Here is a 16,929-nt window from a genome sequence, read left to right as displayed (position 1 = left end):
GGTGCTGATTCCAGGTGGGTGGTTTTGTGTACATTCAAGGACCCTGTGGGTCTCTCCTGTGAGGCTGGGAGTTTCTTCTGCTGCCTCAACCCACACACGTTTTACCAGTCAGAGGTTTTGAGGCTTTATTTCCTGCACTGGAACCCTGGGTTGCTCGGTCTGTCTCACTCCCCAGTTGCTCTCAGTTTATCCACATGCAAATGTGGGACCACCCAGTCCGCTAGCCATGGACTTGCTGCAAGTCCTCTCCACCCCGGCTGCCCATCTCCACCCCTCCTACGAGTATGGATGAATGTTTTTTGTTTAACTGCTTGGTTGTTGGACTTCCATACAGTTCAATTTTCTGGCAGTTCTGGTTAATTTTCATTTTTAAATTTGTTGTTGTCCTTCTTTTGGTTGTGCAAAGAGGCAAAATATCTACCTATGCCTCCATGTTGGCCGGAAGTTCATTAAAAACAATTAAAATGGAGCTAAAGATAAGAAAAACTCCATAATATCTGTTTTCATCAATCTTTGATACCCACTTATTTTTACTTTTTTTAAAGAATGAGTATAAAAATTTCCATAAAGCATCATTTCACCATTCATTAATCTGGGCTCTAGATCTGAAATTTGGTATTGTCTTCAAAGTATTTGGATGATAGTGACTAATTTTCTAAGTATTTGATATGGTGCAGAAAAAAGAACTGCATCATTTCACATTCTCCATGTAGATCTTTTATAAGAAAGTGAAAGTAAAAAAACTAATAGATTATGTTTTAAAAGGGCTTATTTATTATAACATTAATATTAATATGTGACTAAAAGTAAATCATTTTTTGTTTCTTGTTTATAATCCTATTTTCCAAGTAATGATAATTAAAATGCAAATGAGAAACCTTATCCAGCCTCTGAAAACACATAAATCATACTTTACAATATCATTATAAGTACACCAAATTAATCAGAAACTAAATATGGTATCTTAAAATATATTTAAAACTTGATTATGAAGTAAAAATCCTCATTCAATACCAATGCTTACTCTAAAACACAAGCATACTGCATTTTCATCTTTTGAATCTGTTATTATTTTTTTTATATACTCACACTATATCTACCTTAAAAGTAAAGACATTAGATGACCTGAAAAATTCTCAGAAAAGCCCTGTAACCTGTCAATGTACTGTCTTGCTCTTGTGGAATCAGCCATTATACTTAAAGTCTTCTGGAGAGCTGCAAAGACATCTAGGTGGGAATCACACTCCGTCCCACAAATAAATCATACATAAAAGTGAATTCTACCTCAGAAATAGGAAAGGAGACATTGTGAAGGCACTCAAAAAAAAAAAAAGAGCAAGACCAAAAATCCCCTTTTAACATATAAGGGTATTTTTTAAAATTTCAATTTGTACAAATAAAATTAAAGGCTGATCACTAATTACCCAGGAACAGGAAAGAGTCATCACAGATGGCTCTTTATGACATCCAGCTTAATGAGCTGTCTTTGAGGGCAGGGAAAGCCGCAAACAATCATAAATGGGGCCATTAAAGTGAAACAGAAAACAGGTCCTTTTCAAGTGTGATGTTCAGTTTTGGTTACCACAACTTAAAATAAACACAGTTAGAACAATATGAGCAAAATGGGTTGCAAAAGAGGAAGTAAGACTGACATGTGTGATGAGTTTGGAATTCTTTATCCTAAAAATGCTTTTTAGATTGATCTATAAAAATATGAAAGGCATAGAACTGTAATTGAATAACAAAAAATTTAAAACATATGAAAGGCAAATTTTGAAATACTCAGGCAAGAGAAGTTTGGAGTGTGTGACAAAACATTATGCTTCTTAAATTGAGCTCCTCTGTCATCCAACTCTATGATGAAGGCTTATCCTAGACATAATACATATTTATATACATGATATATATTTATTCACATACATATATGTGGATATGCTTATCTGTCTCTGCATGTGTGCATTTATAAATGTTTTTACTTATGTATATTTATATATCTGTATGTTTCATATACATATGCATTTCAGGCTGACAAGTTGAGAAAAAAATTTAAGAAGAAAGAAGAAATAAATATTTTGTCTGAAGAAGAAAAAAAATCCATCACTAAGTGACAGTTGAAGTCAGTGAGTTGAGAAGTCAGTGAGTTGGTTCTGGTAACTTAAGAGGTCCAACACGTAGACAATATTCTAGTCTTAACAATGGCTTGACAGACTGATTCCCTCTTCCTAGAATGAGTCCCCGCCCCAACCCCTCTTCTGAACTTGGTTAGCTCCTATCTCCTCACACAAACCCTTAACAACATTGTGAAAGTGCCCTCTCTTCTTGACACTGTGCAGGATCCCATGGTAACCGTCTCCGTCCTCTCTCTCCTGGACACTGTGCAGGATCCCATGGTAACCGTGTCCGTCCTCTCCCATGGCCCCGGGACTGCCCACCTCCTCCAAGCATGACAGCCCAACCTAGTATTGGGTGCGTCTCCGCCACTTCGGTGCTGTGAAGAGAACGCCTTTGTCTCTTCAGCACTGTCAACAATTGTTGACAGGTTAAATGAACAATTAAGTGAATAAGCACATGTTTGAAAAATATTCTTTTTAAAAATACTCTTCTTTGTTCAGGAGAAACCTTTGAAGCTTGTAGAACTTAGTGAATCATATTAGTAGAAATGGAATGGTTCCACTTAGGATATTTTATCAAACATAACATCTTTGGCTTCAAGCTCTGCTGCTGCCTCTACAGAGGATACTTCAGCAGCCGTGTAAATTTTTATTGATCTGAACGACTGTGAGATAAGGGGCAAAAGTGTAGCAAGTCCAGCATTTTAACGGCAAAAACTGTAACACAGATAAAAAAAACATTGCTCTTTTTATTTGGCCTTCTTTTATTTATTTTTTCCCCTTGGGTAAGGAATGTGACTAAGTCACCTGAGTGCAGGGGTAAGTGACATAAATCGTGTAAATGCGCATCAGGACAAAGGCCTTATCTACACCTTCCTGTCATGCCTTCCTTTCAATCTTTTCCTTTTGGTTTCTTTTCCCCTGTTTTCCTTTGACACTTAATTTCTTTTTTCTTTTTCAAGAGTGGGTGGGTTTCACTCTCTCTCCACGATATTAAGCGGGAAGAAGATAAACATGCCCGTCACTAAATCTCCCCTGCCCAAAGGACACCCCAGCCAGGGGAGGGATTCTTCTGTCAGGAAGCGCTGTGAAGTATCTTGAAGGCTGGCGCCCAAACCAAGCGCGGTGGAAGCCCACAACAAGACAGATGCACGCGAAGCAGCTCCGCTGCGGGGGCCGGAATATTTGCAGCAGCTAACAGATTAACCTGTCAGACAGCAACCTGACCAATCCAGGGTTGGCAGATGCAGAGATGTAAGTCTGCTCTAAATATGTCTGCAAATTCTAACCAAAGAAAAGATCGCCTTATGTGTGTCTTATATCTGCCTATGAAAAATGAGTATTTCTAAGCATTATATTTTTATGGACTAACAGTATTTTTCTTCATGAAGATTTAAAGATTGAGAAAACAACCTATATGATGATGTAAAATTTATATTTAAATGCTTCATAAATGAATACATACTCATCTTTCCCATACTTCTCTTCTGGGAATCGCAATACTAAATTTTCAGATCCCATTAAGCCTGATTATACTTACCAAAACTGAAGTGAGGATCTTCTGAATAAAGAGGATGCTGGGAGCTAACTGGAGAAGTAAGAGATCATTTAACAAATACTCTGAGGATTGTCCATGGCCCAATTTTAAGGTTAGTGACATAGTGGAGTCAAAGATATATGAAAACATATTCTAAGACCTCAAAGAACATGCAAGGTGAAGAAGACGGTGAATAAAAACTAGTATGTAGAAGGTAGGATAAAATATGTGTCATACGGGTTTGTTGGCAGGGTATCATTCTGAGGCAATTGAAATTCTAAAGTCCACTATAGGGATGAGCGCAGTATTTCTGAGGGATCTTGAGAGACGATTATTTTCTCTTGCCATTCCACATGTCCTCCTCTGCAAAAAGCTACCTACTCCCATAGTGTAAACCCCGTCCCCCACACTGATGACCACAGGGCTCCAGCTATAAAACCAGGGGTGCTTCTTGGACCCAGATCTTCACCTCCAACTACTGACTAGTAGGAGGCATCGCCCTGTTAATATCCCCAAGACATGTTATACTCAACATGTTCAAACACTCTCCATTAACCCAGCCCTAACCCTTTCTCCTGTGTTTCTATTTCAGTAAATATTCAAATATTCTCCCATGTTCTCAGGTTCAAAGTCTTGGACTCCTCCCTTACCTTGCTCTTATCCTCGGACCAAATTTGATTCCTCTCTATCAAGTTTGCTGTCCTCAGTCCTAAACTAATCAAACAACCTGAAATATTCTTGCCTCCATTGTTTAAATGTGTTTATATTTCCAATAAAGTGGTGCAGGGGTTACTTTCCTTCATATTTTTTTCTCTTGCTTAAAAAGTATTCATGCCCTCCATTCCCTACATACAGAATATGGACCAAAACTTCCTAGTTAAATTGTAAGTTTGGCTCTTGTCTATACATCTAGCCATTTCTTCTTGCCTTGCAGCATATTAGCCACCCTGGAAGCTCCTTCACACACTGGCACCTGTGCTATGCTGACCCCTGCTGCCTGGGATGCCCTCCTCCCTGTGATGTCCCGCTCCGAAGAAGTTCTACTAATCCTTCCAGCATCACCTCATCGAGCTTTCCATGGTAGAGCTGCACCCCCGCTCCTCCCATCACTCTGCCTCCGGACACTGCTTTACTTTTCTTCATAAAACATCACATATTACAAAACCCTTTTGTTTAGTGCCTGAGTCCCAGCTATAGAGAAAAACTTCTAAAAATAGAGCCACATATTTGTGTGCTCAGTAATATTTGATGAGTTAATTGAATTTAATACTTCAGATACCATTGAATCTCATCTTTTCCTCGAGAGAAATGGCTTTGCCCTCTTAGAGCAAGGTCACAGCCTATTTTGCATTATCTGGGGGGGGGGCATGTGTGTGTCAACCCAAATAGACTGAAGGGATTGTGTTCTACTAATATTTTTATCTCTTTTAGCACAGAATGAACACTCAATGAATGTATATTGAGCTAAATTCAATGTGACTCCAAACAAAGCCTTCTCCAATCTACTGAAATAGATGATCTTCAGTATGGTACAATAGGAGAAAACAAGAACAATTAAAACTTCAAATAATCTTCATTTTGAGCATTTAGGACTGTAGGAGAGAAACTCGTGACTAAGAGAAAACCTGGAATAGCTAGAGTATTTCCTCACTTGGAATCACCACTTTTTTAGATTCAATGCTGTCTATACTATTTTATTTTCTTTCTACGACACTGGCTGGGTCAGTTTTGCGTTTCTGACAAGCTGTTCTGACCCTTCTGCAGAGATTCCCCCCCAGGCCAGAGTGAACTGTAGAGTGAATGAAAATCTTGTGATGTTACAAATGCTTTTATAAGGTTCCTTCAGGCTTTTAAGGAGCTAAAATGACTTTTTTTTTCTTTTGGTGGGTTATACTATGTTTTCAGGGCCAAGGTTTTCTTCTCATGTTGATACTTTTATACTAGATCAAAACTTGCTTTTATTTTATGGCCAAGTGTTCAGCTGGACTGTATGTGGCTGGTGGATGATGCAGAATTGTGAAGAGTAGAGGGTAAGGATTACGTGCAGCAGCTCACTGGGGTCACTTGAACAAGCCTTAAGAGTTTTCGGTATAACCAATATTTATTTTTCGGATGACTAAAGTTGTTTTTTCATCAAATCATGAGGCTTTGATTGTACAATGACGCAAACAGCCTATGTACAGGCATTTATTTATTTATTTATTTATTTATGCAGTCAACAGAAATTTATGAGCACCCGCTATACTCAAAGCACAGTAGACACCATGGTAGACTAACATGTCATAAAACAGGGTCTTGCAAGATTATACTCCCCTACCAAGTGCTGTTTGTTTCCTCCAAGTCAGTAAGTGTCCTAAAGGACATCTTAATTTTCCTCCTTTTAAAAAATGATTAACTGATTATGTTTTCAGAACTCTGATGCTACAGAGATCTAATATTAATAAAGAGGTCACTGCCCTCTAGGCTGTGAGTGACTGTGACAGTCCCTTCGCCCACTAAAATTCTGTGGTTTGATGAATATTGAACACTTGAATAAAGATGAACAGGAAGACAATATTGCAGGTCTTTGTGAAATTATATGAAGAAACAGTATTATTTGGAGATAGCAGGCAAAAGTGGAATTTGTTTGTTATTTGGCACCTCCATAAATATTGATGCTTTTTACTTTGTTTTGTGAAAACACGTTTCACGGTAAGCAGAGTGTAAGATCCTGAGTGTCTTCAGTGCTGCAAATCAAAGAGCTCAATATGAGGGTAAATTGCTTGCTGTGGAAACTGTCTAGACCAGTTCTCAAACTTGCGTTCATAACAAAGAATTGAATTACCCTAGATCAAAAATCAATCCCACAGTGTATGAAAGTTAGGCCTCAATATTAAAAAATATTTCACTTAAGATATAGTTTTATAACATTTTATTAAATGAATTGATATTTGGTCAAAGGTATATTAATTTTAATACTTAAGCAATTGCATATTGCCGATATATATGAAGATTTTGAAAGAAATTGGGGCAAAGCCCTTGACCTTAAATATACTTAATATTCTTCTATATTTAAACACAGCACTTTTTTAGATATAAAGTACCCAAGTCTATACCTCAGAGTATAATCTGCAGGCACTGTCAGTCAGTAACCAAACATTGTCAGCGCAAAAGAAACCCGCCACCGTATGCTTATCACTGAGAGAGTGAATACCTTTGGCAGCCCTGTTGTTCCAGATGTGTAGAGAATATACAGTGGATGTTCTGAAAGAACAGGAACGCAATCATGTGACTGTGCTTTTGCCATCTCTTCATCCCAATCAAGGTCGCGACCTGGAGCCAAAGGAACTGTCTCCTAGAGAGCAAAACAGAGGAATGTGCACTGAATAAAGGAGATTAAACGCAAAGAACAACATTAGGCTGAGCATCGGACTTAAAATCTAGGCTATCTCTATAGCACTAAATATCAGATTTATAAATATCTCAGAAAAATGTTCATAAAAAAGTCTAACAGTCGATGTTGGCTTCAACTAAACTGACAAAAGGACATGTTTTATTCAAATCTAGGGCTATCCTTAAGAAACCCAATGTGATAGAGTCATGCTTTCATCGGTCGTCAGAGCTTACCTAACAGTGGTTCATGTCTTCATAAAGGTATGTAAACTATTAACTTTATAAACTAATTTCTATTTTTCATAACCAATTTCTTTTACTTTGGAACGATCATCTTTATAATCAAATGTCAACTAACCGATTAAAATTTCTCTTTATACAGGGGATTTTGGGAGTAAAATTGTGGCCATCTTTCCAAATAAGAGAATAGTAAATCATTTTCAGGGGTGAAGGAGAAATCTACCTTTGTTTTTTCAAGAAGAAAAATCAATTTTGAAAATTAATGAGAGTATGTGACATATCTAAAATGCTATGCAAGTTTTCCTCGAGCTAGGTCATTGATTAATATAGTAGAAATGTTTGTTTTCTTCTTGTTCCTAGAACCAAGATCTGCACTGTAAACTTTATGATAATAGAGTCATGCGTTAGACAGATGCACCTTAAAAGAAGGTAGACAGACCTTTTTACAACTTGCTAGTGAAATAGGTCAGGGAAGTGAAGAGTAAGTAAGCAGCTTACGGAAAATTGCTCTACTGGAGAGATACATCTATTTAAGTAGAGTTAAGAGTCAGTACATGTCTAGTTATTTTCTGCAATGATAACTAAGCTCAAGACGACACATCAGGAAGCTTACAGTTGGTGAACTTGTTAGTGTAGGCACAAGGCAAGATTACACACTCCTCAGTGAACGTTAGGATGATCCATCACCTGAGAGTACAGGTAACCATTCATTCATCAAGGTGAAGCTAAGTCCAGAGACTCTGAGAGATTTAGAAACACCAGACCATTTCTCTTTTCCAGGCTCCTTAATGTATTGGTCAGTGTTATGAAAAATGGTCATATTTTTAAGTGCATACATTTACAAATTACCACTTCAATATGACATCACAAACACAATACCTATGTGAATATACATATTAACAGATAACGGTCTGAATCTACTTCCATAAAGGTGAGGTTTCAGGCACCTCCAGCCTCATACTTTGATAAACCCTAGATATGACACTGAGATAAATGAAAATAGTTACTGTGACCAAATTGCATATTTTCATTTATTTTTTATGCATTAGACAGACATAACTAATTTCAAATTGTCAAGGCTTTGGCATCAGTATTACAGACCTATAAAAAATCATCACACTACACAATTAAAAATGTCAATTGAGTCATCACAAAAATAATTATAGATCAAATGAAATGAAGACTTGAATGAATGGTTATTCTTCAGGCTAAGAAATACAGCCGTGTGTAAAGAAGATTTGATGAAAGGAAGAAAGGGAAAAGTTCAACATTAGCTTTTACATATATACACTTACTTGTATAGATAAGTCTTGCCTAGTTGTTATTCTTAAAAGGCAGTAATTGGGACAGCACTGGAGTTGGCTGATGTGCTATTCCTTTGATTTGTCATTGCCTCCCTGAAGCTTAGGAGTGCCTGCCAGGCTTTTGCTGGCAAAAATGCAAATCTGGTTAATAAAAGACTACACTAAGCTTCAATTTGTTTTTCTCTAAAGTCAAAGCAAAGCCAGTCCACTGGACTTAATTACTGCCTGAACAGCGGTACTAATATGAAGGACAAGAGATATTCAAAACCCTCATCCAAAATAAAGATAAGTCAAAAATAGAAGGGAGGCTCTTAATAAAAAGGGAGAGGGAGAGAAAGTGAGCCAGTTTTATATGGGAAGGGGAGAGGGATAGTGGATCGCTACCTATTAAGAGGAAAGAGAAGAGATTTGCATTAGAAAAATCTGAATAGGAACATTCATATCCATAGCCAGTGTGCTATCAAGTAAAGGAAATATGTTGGTGAAAAGGGGATTACAGGAACTACTATAAAGGACACAATGGAAAAATCCAAGGGGGAGGGTGGAGGGGGGGGGGGAGGTGGGTTCACCGGGGGTGGGGTGGAGGGATGGGGAGAAAAGGCATACAATTGTAATTGAATAACAATAAAAATAAATAAAAAAATAAAAGAAAAGAAAAGGCATTTAGCTGGAGTTCAAGTCTTGACTCCACCACTTACTAGATGTGACTTTGGGTTATGATTTCTCCATGACTCAATTTCTTTATCCACAATGTAGGGCCAGTAATAGCAGTTACTTTATGGGTTTAAGAGAATTAAATAAGAAGTATTTGAAAGTACTTAGCATTGGGCATGGCGTAAGTTCTTTATAAATTCTACATGCATTCATACTTGGGTGAATAGCACACACATACACAAAAACTCTTTTGTGTGTGTGTGTGTTCTTACCCTCCTATAACCTTCTGTCCCCAAAGCCTTCCTTACTGTTCACTTTGCAGTCCCTGGTTTAATAGCAACAGACCTTTTTAAAAATATGCCTGAGGTCATCTGAAATAAACTTAAAATTCTTCTTTGAGACAGGAAGAGTATTAAGATCAGTAAGTGCAGTAGTTCGTGAACCAGAGTCTACTAAAACTTTACATGGGAATTTAATGTGGTAATGGGAATTGCTAGGTGGTAATCAAAATGACATAGTTGTATGCTCTCTATTTTTATATCTTGTCATTTAAGCATTTTCTGCAGATAAGCTCTCAAGAGTTCCACAAAATTATACATGATTATTCCCACTCTATAACTTTTCTTCTGTAAAAAGTTTTAATCAGCAAGAAACCCAAGCTGGTCCTACTATAAAAATACCTGGATACTTGCTTGAATGCTGGAAGAAGGTGACCATTAGGTCCAATTTACTAGGAAATGCAATTGTAAAATGTATCTATTGATGCAACATGCTGCTTTTTCTTCCTTCATGGATCACAGAACACTATATCTGTTTAGAGTATTCAAATTTTGCTTTCCTAAACGTAGTTTTTATTTCTGAACTAAATATCTTTACTAAAGTTTTTAAAAGATATTTTACATTCAAATTAATCACACTTGTCCACAAGACTGGACCACTTAGGGATTAAGCAGATGGCCAAAGTTCATGCATTCAGATCACGACCCTGACACTTATTAGCTGGGCAAGTTTTTTTGTTTGTTTGTTTTTGTTCATTAGATTTATGCTATCTATCACCTAGAGCACAGGGTTATCTGGAAGATTTTTTTTTTATTGCTGTTCAAGTACAGTTGTCTCCATTTTCCCACCACCACTTTCCCCCTCCCCACCCATCCCTACCTCCCAACCTTGATCCTATGCCCCTTTGGGTCCATGGGCCCTTCATCCATGTTCCTTGAAAACCCTTCTCTTGTTTAGAATGATTCACTAGTAGAGTGTCCTAAGAATCACACATTGGTAGTAAGTGTTTGCTAGTACTATTATTACTGTTATAATGTAAATTAATAAATGATATCACAATAGACTATACAGAGAATCAATTCATTGATACTATGGCTATTTTTTCAATCTTTTTTTTTTTTACTCCTCACCTGAGGATATACTTACTGATTTGAGAGAGAGAGAGAGAAACGTGGATGTGAGGGAGCAACACCGATCAGTTGCCCCCAACAGGCGCCCCCACCAGGACCACACCAGCATCCTAGGTGTGCATCCTGACCGGGAATCGATGTTCCCACCGACTGAGCCACCCGGCCAAAGTTGTGGGTTGGTCTTTTTATTTCAAGCTAGTTTTTTCATAAAGAGAGAAAATATCATTCATATCTAATATCTTTTTTTGCCCAAAGTAGTGACATTCAGGAAGTATATTTAATGGCTCATAAATCAAGGGTTTATGTTAAATGGTGAAAACCAGAGTCATCCTTAGCACATCACTATAAGCAAGAACCAAATTCAATATTCAGATTACCATGTTTGGACGATTATAAATGAGAACTTTATCTGGTTTGTGTTGTCCTATTCTCAGTGCTTCTTCTAGAAGTGGTATGTATTCTACTTTCTTTCCAGGTTCAATGCCAAATGATGCTGTAACAACCACCTTGGGCTACAATAAAAAAAAAATTGAGAAAGCTTAACAATCCTAATTAAGGTAATCATAGTAGTTCAGGTGCTGGCAAGGACTTCAACACTTCTAAAGAAATGTCTGAATAATTCTGTTCTCTATTGAATAAATGACCCGAAAACCAATAAGCCCTTTTTAAGTGTTATAAACCTAACCACTTCCACATAAATCTCACTTACCTGTTCAAAATTACATGTCAACATGCTTTTGGCTAATAGGTATGAGCAGCCAAACAGTACTTTCCAAAGAGTTCATTAAGCCAGTAGTTTTGCCATGAACCAGTGGAATGAAAGCTAGGGAACCCTCACTGGCAGAGGCCCCAGAACAGTTGCCTGCTGCGGAGGTTGGACCATTTCCTTGCGGGGTGGGGGAAGGGGGCGCGCCGGCAGGCTGGTTGCTCTCAAGAAGCATTTTTAAGGTTTTTTTTAATGTAAACATTTCCACTTAAATGCCCAGAGACCACAGAAGGAAGGAACCCGAATCTCCAATAATTCCTTTACTTTCATTCCAAATTCTTTTTTTCATTCCAAATATATATTCATTTTCACCAAATATTTGTAATTCTGCCATATTTTTCTGAAAAGGGCACCCAAATGATTTAAGTTTTCAGCCCCACAAAGCCTAAACCTGCCTCTGTCGTTAAGACACACTTGGCACTGTTCTTTATCTGACAACTTGTTAGTTATTCAAGATGTACACAGATGTAGCCAAAAGACATCCTGGAAAGGGGCCAAAGAAGTCAGGGTTAATGTCCCTTCCTCAGTCAGTATACTCTGGGCAAGCCTCCGATGCCTGACCACGCTCAGTGTTCCTCCATCCCCACCACTGCACAGGGAGCTCTGCAATGCCAAACCTGATGCCATTCACCTCTGTGTCTCTTAGGCCTGACATAATGCTTGTCAGATCATAAGGTCTTATAAATATTAGTGGAGCTGAACCAAAATTTTCATTAATTTGCAGAAACAAATATGTAATCATTCCTTTAAGTACACTATTTCTTCACCAAGAAATCCAAAGCAAAGCAAACATCCTAAATTATTCAGGAGAGAAATAATCAATCCGAGATAGTGCATCTATTCCTCAATTCTGACTTCTGGTTACAATACATTTCATCTAGGGAAGGTTCATATTATGCCAAATATATGCATATACAGTACTTCCTGCTTTCTGAATATCGTTTAATATTCATGGAGCTGAGGCTCAGCGCAGTTACAAAGCCTGCCCAGGTTACAAGTGGCGGAATGAGAGAAAGGCCCATTGTTCTGATTATAGAAACTTTCTCTTTCTGCTCTAACAAGCTGCCATTTAAAAGGAAAAAAAGAAAGAAAAAAAGTAAGGCTTATTTCCTTTTATTACATTTTTAAAGGTCACACATTTGAATATAATTCACATTTTAATATCTGTAATACTTATAAAAGTAACTCTAAGTAGCATTCCATAAGACTGAATAAATAAAAGTTACATATCAAACTAAAAACATACAGAATATATCAAAACCTGAATAATTTAATAAAGTCAAAATTAGACTCTTCCATTACAAAAATAGTTCCTTTTCACATTCCTATTAGCCTTTTAATGGAGGTTTTGAGGCAGGATAGGAAGAAGCTAGGAAAGTGCCTTGGCAAGCAGAGTGGGGAAACTGACACAAATACCTGAACAAACTGGCCGAGCAACTTACAGCCAGACAATAAACCGCGGTTGTACACATTCCGGACCCTGCAGGGGAAGACTGCACAGTCCCAGTCCTTCTTTGGTGACATTCTTTGAATGTGAAACTAACCAGAAAATGACCTAAATGCTCATTTTGATGCATCAGCATAATAAAGAATACACCTGAAAAACTGATGAATATTCTATTGAGATCCCCTCCTAAGACCTCCCCTAAAATTCCCACCTTTAGAAAACAGATAAAAACCCTTAGGATAAAGGACCCTGTGTGTGCTCTCTCTTAAGCATGCCCATGACTTCTTTCTTCAGGTGTGTATCTTTGCATTCTTTTTCCTACTCTCTCAGGGTCCTCCTGAGACTTGCATCCAGGGGAGTGGCAGGCAGTGGCAGCTTGTCCAGAGCTAACCCACTAAACCCATCTCCAAGGGCCTTTCTTTTGCCTCTGTAACTTCCCTGAGACCATGCAGCCCAGCTGGCTCACTTCCTCTGCCTCTGTGACTTTCTTTCCAAGAGGCCGAGGCAACTCTTGAGCAGCCTCCTCGAATCTTCTCTTTAAGTACAAGGAGGGACTCAAAAAAACCCTGGAATTTATTTATGATAAAATGTGTATTTATTATTACACATTTAAATTTCATTCACCTTTGTGGTATTCTCTATTTGATGCAACACTCCTATTGAGACATTTTCTTCCACCACTCAGAACAGTTTTTGAACTTGTCCATTTTAATGTCTTTTAGAGCTTTTGTCATTTTTTGTTTCACCTCTTCCACAGGGGCAAAACATTTCCCTTTGAGGACATTTTTCATGCAGGGAAACAAAACAAAAATAAAAAATCACTCGGGGTGAGATCAGCTGAATAGGAAAGGTGAATAGGGCATGAGGTCATGCTGTTTTTGGTCAAAAACTGCTGAAAATTCAGCATGGTGTGGGCAGGTGTGCACATAAATCACCCATCATGAAATGGGCAAATGCACTGAGTCTTCAAAAAAATTCACAGCATAAGTTTTATACTTATTTTTATATATCTTAATTTCCCCACATCACATAAAATTTTACAAAAAGGAAATAATACACCTCCTACCTTTACCCAAATGGTGTTTTGACTTCTGGAGGTAAAAAACACGAGTCTATAACTTCCTCAGAGAAGTTCCAACTGCCCACTGAGCCACGGGTCAATGACTGCTGATACTTCCCCCAAGATTTCCCTTCACATGTCCTAACTCAACATGTTTAAAAGAGAGGGGGAAAAAACCCAGATCCAAGCAGTTAGTCTACAAACCAGCTTCTACTCGTAGTTCTAATTAGCGATCTATGCCAAATGAAGTCAGACATGCAAACATTACGTCATGCCTAGCATTCAGGGGACCTTCAATATATATTAGTTCCCTTCATTGTTGAGAATGTCTCATGTTGGGCTTATAAAATTCTAAAGGTCAATCATCTCTTAGTCTTATAACAAGCTTCCTTCCTTCATCTTCCTACTACTATTACTCTCCTGCACATCACCCATTGCTTCACAAACAGACCGCCTACCAAAGGTTCTATTCCTTCTGCCCCACTGACCCCATATTGAAAGACTTGCCTCCTCTTCACATTGCTTAAAACGTGAAACTCATCTGCTCAAAAGCTAACTGGCCAAGGTCCACAGGATCCAGCTCAGACTAAACTGCCTTTGCAAGCCCATCTTCCGTCCCTCTTCAGTCACATCAGTCTATTCACTGGCCTCCAAATGAATTTTATTCATTCCTACCTCTAATGTGAGACTTAACACTGGTTTTCTCTCCTTTTGGGTCTCCTGACATCATTCTCTTCAACTAGCTGAATTTTAGCTAAGATCTAACTCAAATGTCACACCCTTTGGGAAGTTTTCTTTGGCCACTCAACTAAAATAAATCTCTCCTTCCTCCAGATCAGGGGGTATGCAAACTGGCCGAGAGCCACACCCTGCCCACAGCACGGTTCTGCGTGGTTCTGCTGCGACACTGCCATGACCTTAGTTCAGGTAGCTTCTCAGGCTGCTTTCGTGCTACTGCAGCACAGCTGAGTAGCTGAAACAGCAACCACATTACCCACAATGCCTAAAATATTTATTACCCGTTAATATACAGAAAAAAGGTGTGCTGATCCCTGCTCTAACTTCGTAGAATCATAGTAGCTAACCTTTTTTTTTAATGGGTCCTCCATGCCAGGCACTGTGTTTAAGTGTTTTAAATTCCACGTCTCAATGATGTTTCATTACAGCCACATCAAGGTTGTTATTTTATCACCCCATTTAAACATGTAACCCCACTCCCCACCGACACCCTCTCTTAACCTCCGCGCTCTTGCACCATTCCTGGAAGAATGTAGACTATAAAACTAGCTATGTGCCCCAACCATCCAATTGGTATCATTTACTATCCTGTTCTGATAATGGGAGCAGGCACATAGTGGGAGCTTAAAAATATATGTTGAATAAATAAATTAGTTATTAGTCATTTCACTTGTCTTATACATCCAATATATGGCAAACTAACTTATATTTTATATTCCTCACAGTACCTAGAAAGATGTCGTTCACATAGGACTCTAAAATAAAATCTTGGTTAATAGATATATGCCAAAGAAAAAGTAAGCGTTGAGGATCCTGTTCGAACAGGGTCTAATGAGTACAGACCACTCCTGGATGACTCATCTGCAGATATGGCTGCACTAGACAGAGCTACTGCTTGATTTCTCCAAATAAAGCCTTACCTTTGCATGATCAATGCGGCTACTTAGCTCTTTAGATGCAAATCCCCCAAATATGAGACTGTGGATGGCTCCTATCCTTGCGCATGCCAGCATGGTGTATATGGCCTGTGGGATCATGGGCATGTAGATAACCACAGTGTCACCTTTCTTGACACCATGCTTGACCAAAACACCAGCCAGCTTAGAGACCTGTAACAAACAAGATCAGCAAAATGTTTCCCATGCTATTCCACAAAAAGGTAGGTCAGTAATGCAAGAAGATGATCACTCTCTTGGCAGTAAATTAAAGAAGCTTCAGTACCATATATTTGATGAGGACGATGATGATGATGGTGATGATAAGGTTTGGACAGTGACAATAATAATAGACATCTGTATTTTAACAATTGACTACAAACCAGTTTACTGTTATTATACCTTTTAAACTTCATGGCTTAAATTTGCTGACTTACCTATTTAACAACATATTTACTGAGCAACTATTACATGTCATATGTTGTGTTTAGAGCAGGCAACACAACACTGAAAAACAGACATGTCCCTGTGGAGCTTTTATTCGAAAGGGCAAATCTGGCTGGTACACGAACAGAAAAATAAAGTGATTATAGATTTAGATATATATTGGGTTAATTGTTGAACAGGTATGTATTATGAAAGAGAAAACATGTTATACACTTATAAGGTAAAAAGACAGAGTCTATTATTATCATTATCCTATTTTAAAGACATGGTAATTTAAATGCAGAGATAATAAACAGCTAACCAGAGGTGAGAGAGCTAGAAACTGGTGTGGCCAAGAAATCATCACAATTCTTTTGACTTTGTGTTCTTTGCCCTTTCTACTGCTGTAAGCCAATAATTTTTTCTTTATAGTCTTTTATACATATTAGTATACATATACAAAGTCACCACCCTCTTTTTACTTTTAACATATTTTAGAGACCAAACATACAAATGTCTTTATTCTCTAAATGTGTTTTTTCAATTGCTAGTAATAAAGACAGAATAGATCATAAGCCCACACATGATATAATTTATTGCAAGAAACCTTTCCATGGGCAATTATAACAAGCTGTGGGAACCATGCCCAGACCTAGGTGACAAGAAATTAACCTTCATTCATTTTGGTGTGGCTCAGTTGGTTGGGCATTGTCCTGCAAAATGAAAGGTCTGCGTTTGGGTCCTGGTCAGGACACATGCCTAGGTTGTGGGTTCGGTCCCAGGTTGGAGGTGTGTGAGAAGCAACTCATCAATGTTTCTCTCTCATATTGATGTTTCTATCCCTTTCTTTCTCCCATCCTTCCCCTCTTTCTAAAATTAAATAAATAAAATCTTTAAAAATACATATAGAGAGACATAGAGTACTGTATA

General features: G+C 38.0%; 1 protein-coding gene across 3 annotated transcripts in view; it reads right to left on the bottom strand.

Moving 5' to 3' along the window:
• ACSS3 (acyl-CoA synthetase short chain family member 3) overlaps positions 1–16,929 on the bottom strand; it is a 159,918-nt gene that overhangs the window by 91,410 nt on the left and 51,579 nt on the right. For 2 of the 3 annotated variants that reach the window (XM_045187309.3, XM_024579713.4), the window contains exons 3-5: positions 15,559–15,747; positions 11,005–11,139; positions 6,842–6,982 (exon numbers count right to left, since the gene is read on the bottom strand). In XM_045187309.3, the coding sequence (XP_045043244.2) occupies positions 6,842–6,982; positions 11,005–11,139; positions 15,559–15,747 (465 nt within the window). The remainder of the gene's footprint in view (positions 1–6,841; positions 6,983–11,004; positions 11,140–15,558; positions 15,748–16,929) is intronic. The other variant, XM_045187310.3, reaches the window with a different exon arrangement.

This window comes from Desmodus rotundus, chromosome 3, assembly GCF_022682495.2.
Source record: "Desmodus rotundus isolate HL8 chromosome 3, HLdesRot8A.1, whole genome shotgun sequence".
NCBI classification, from domain to species: Eukaryota; Metazoa; Chordata; class Mammalia; order Chiroptera; family Phyllostomidae; genus Desmodus; species Desmodus rotundus.
Note: the sequence above shows the minus strand (reverse complement) of the source record. Positions and strands in the feature narration are given on the sequence as shown.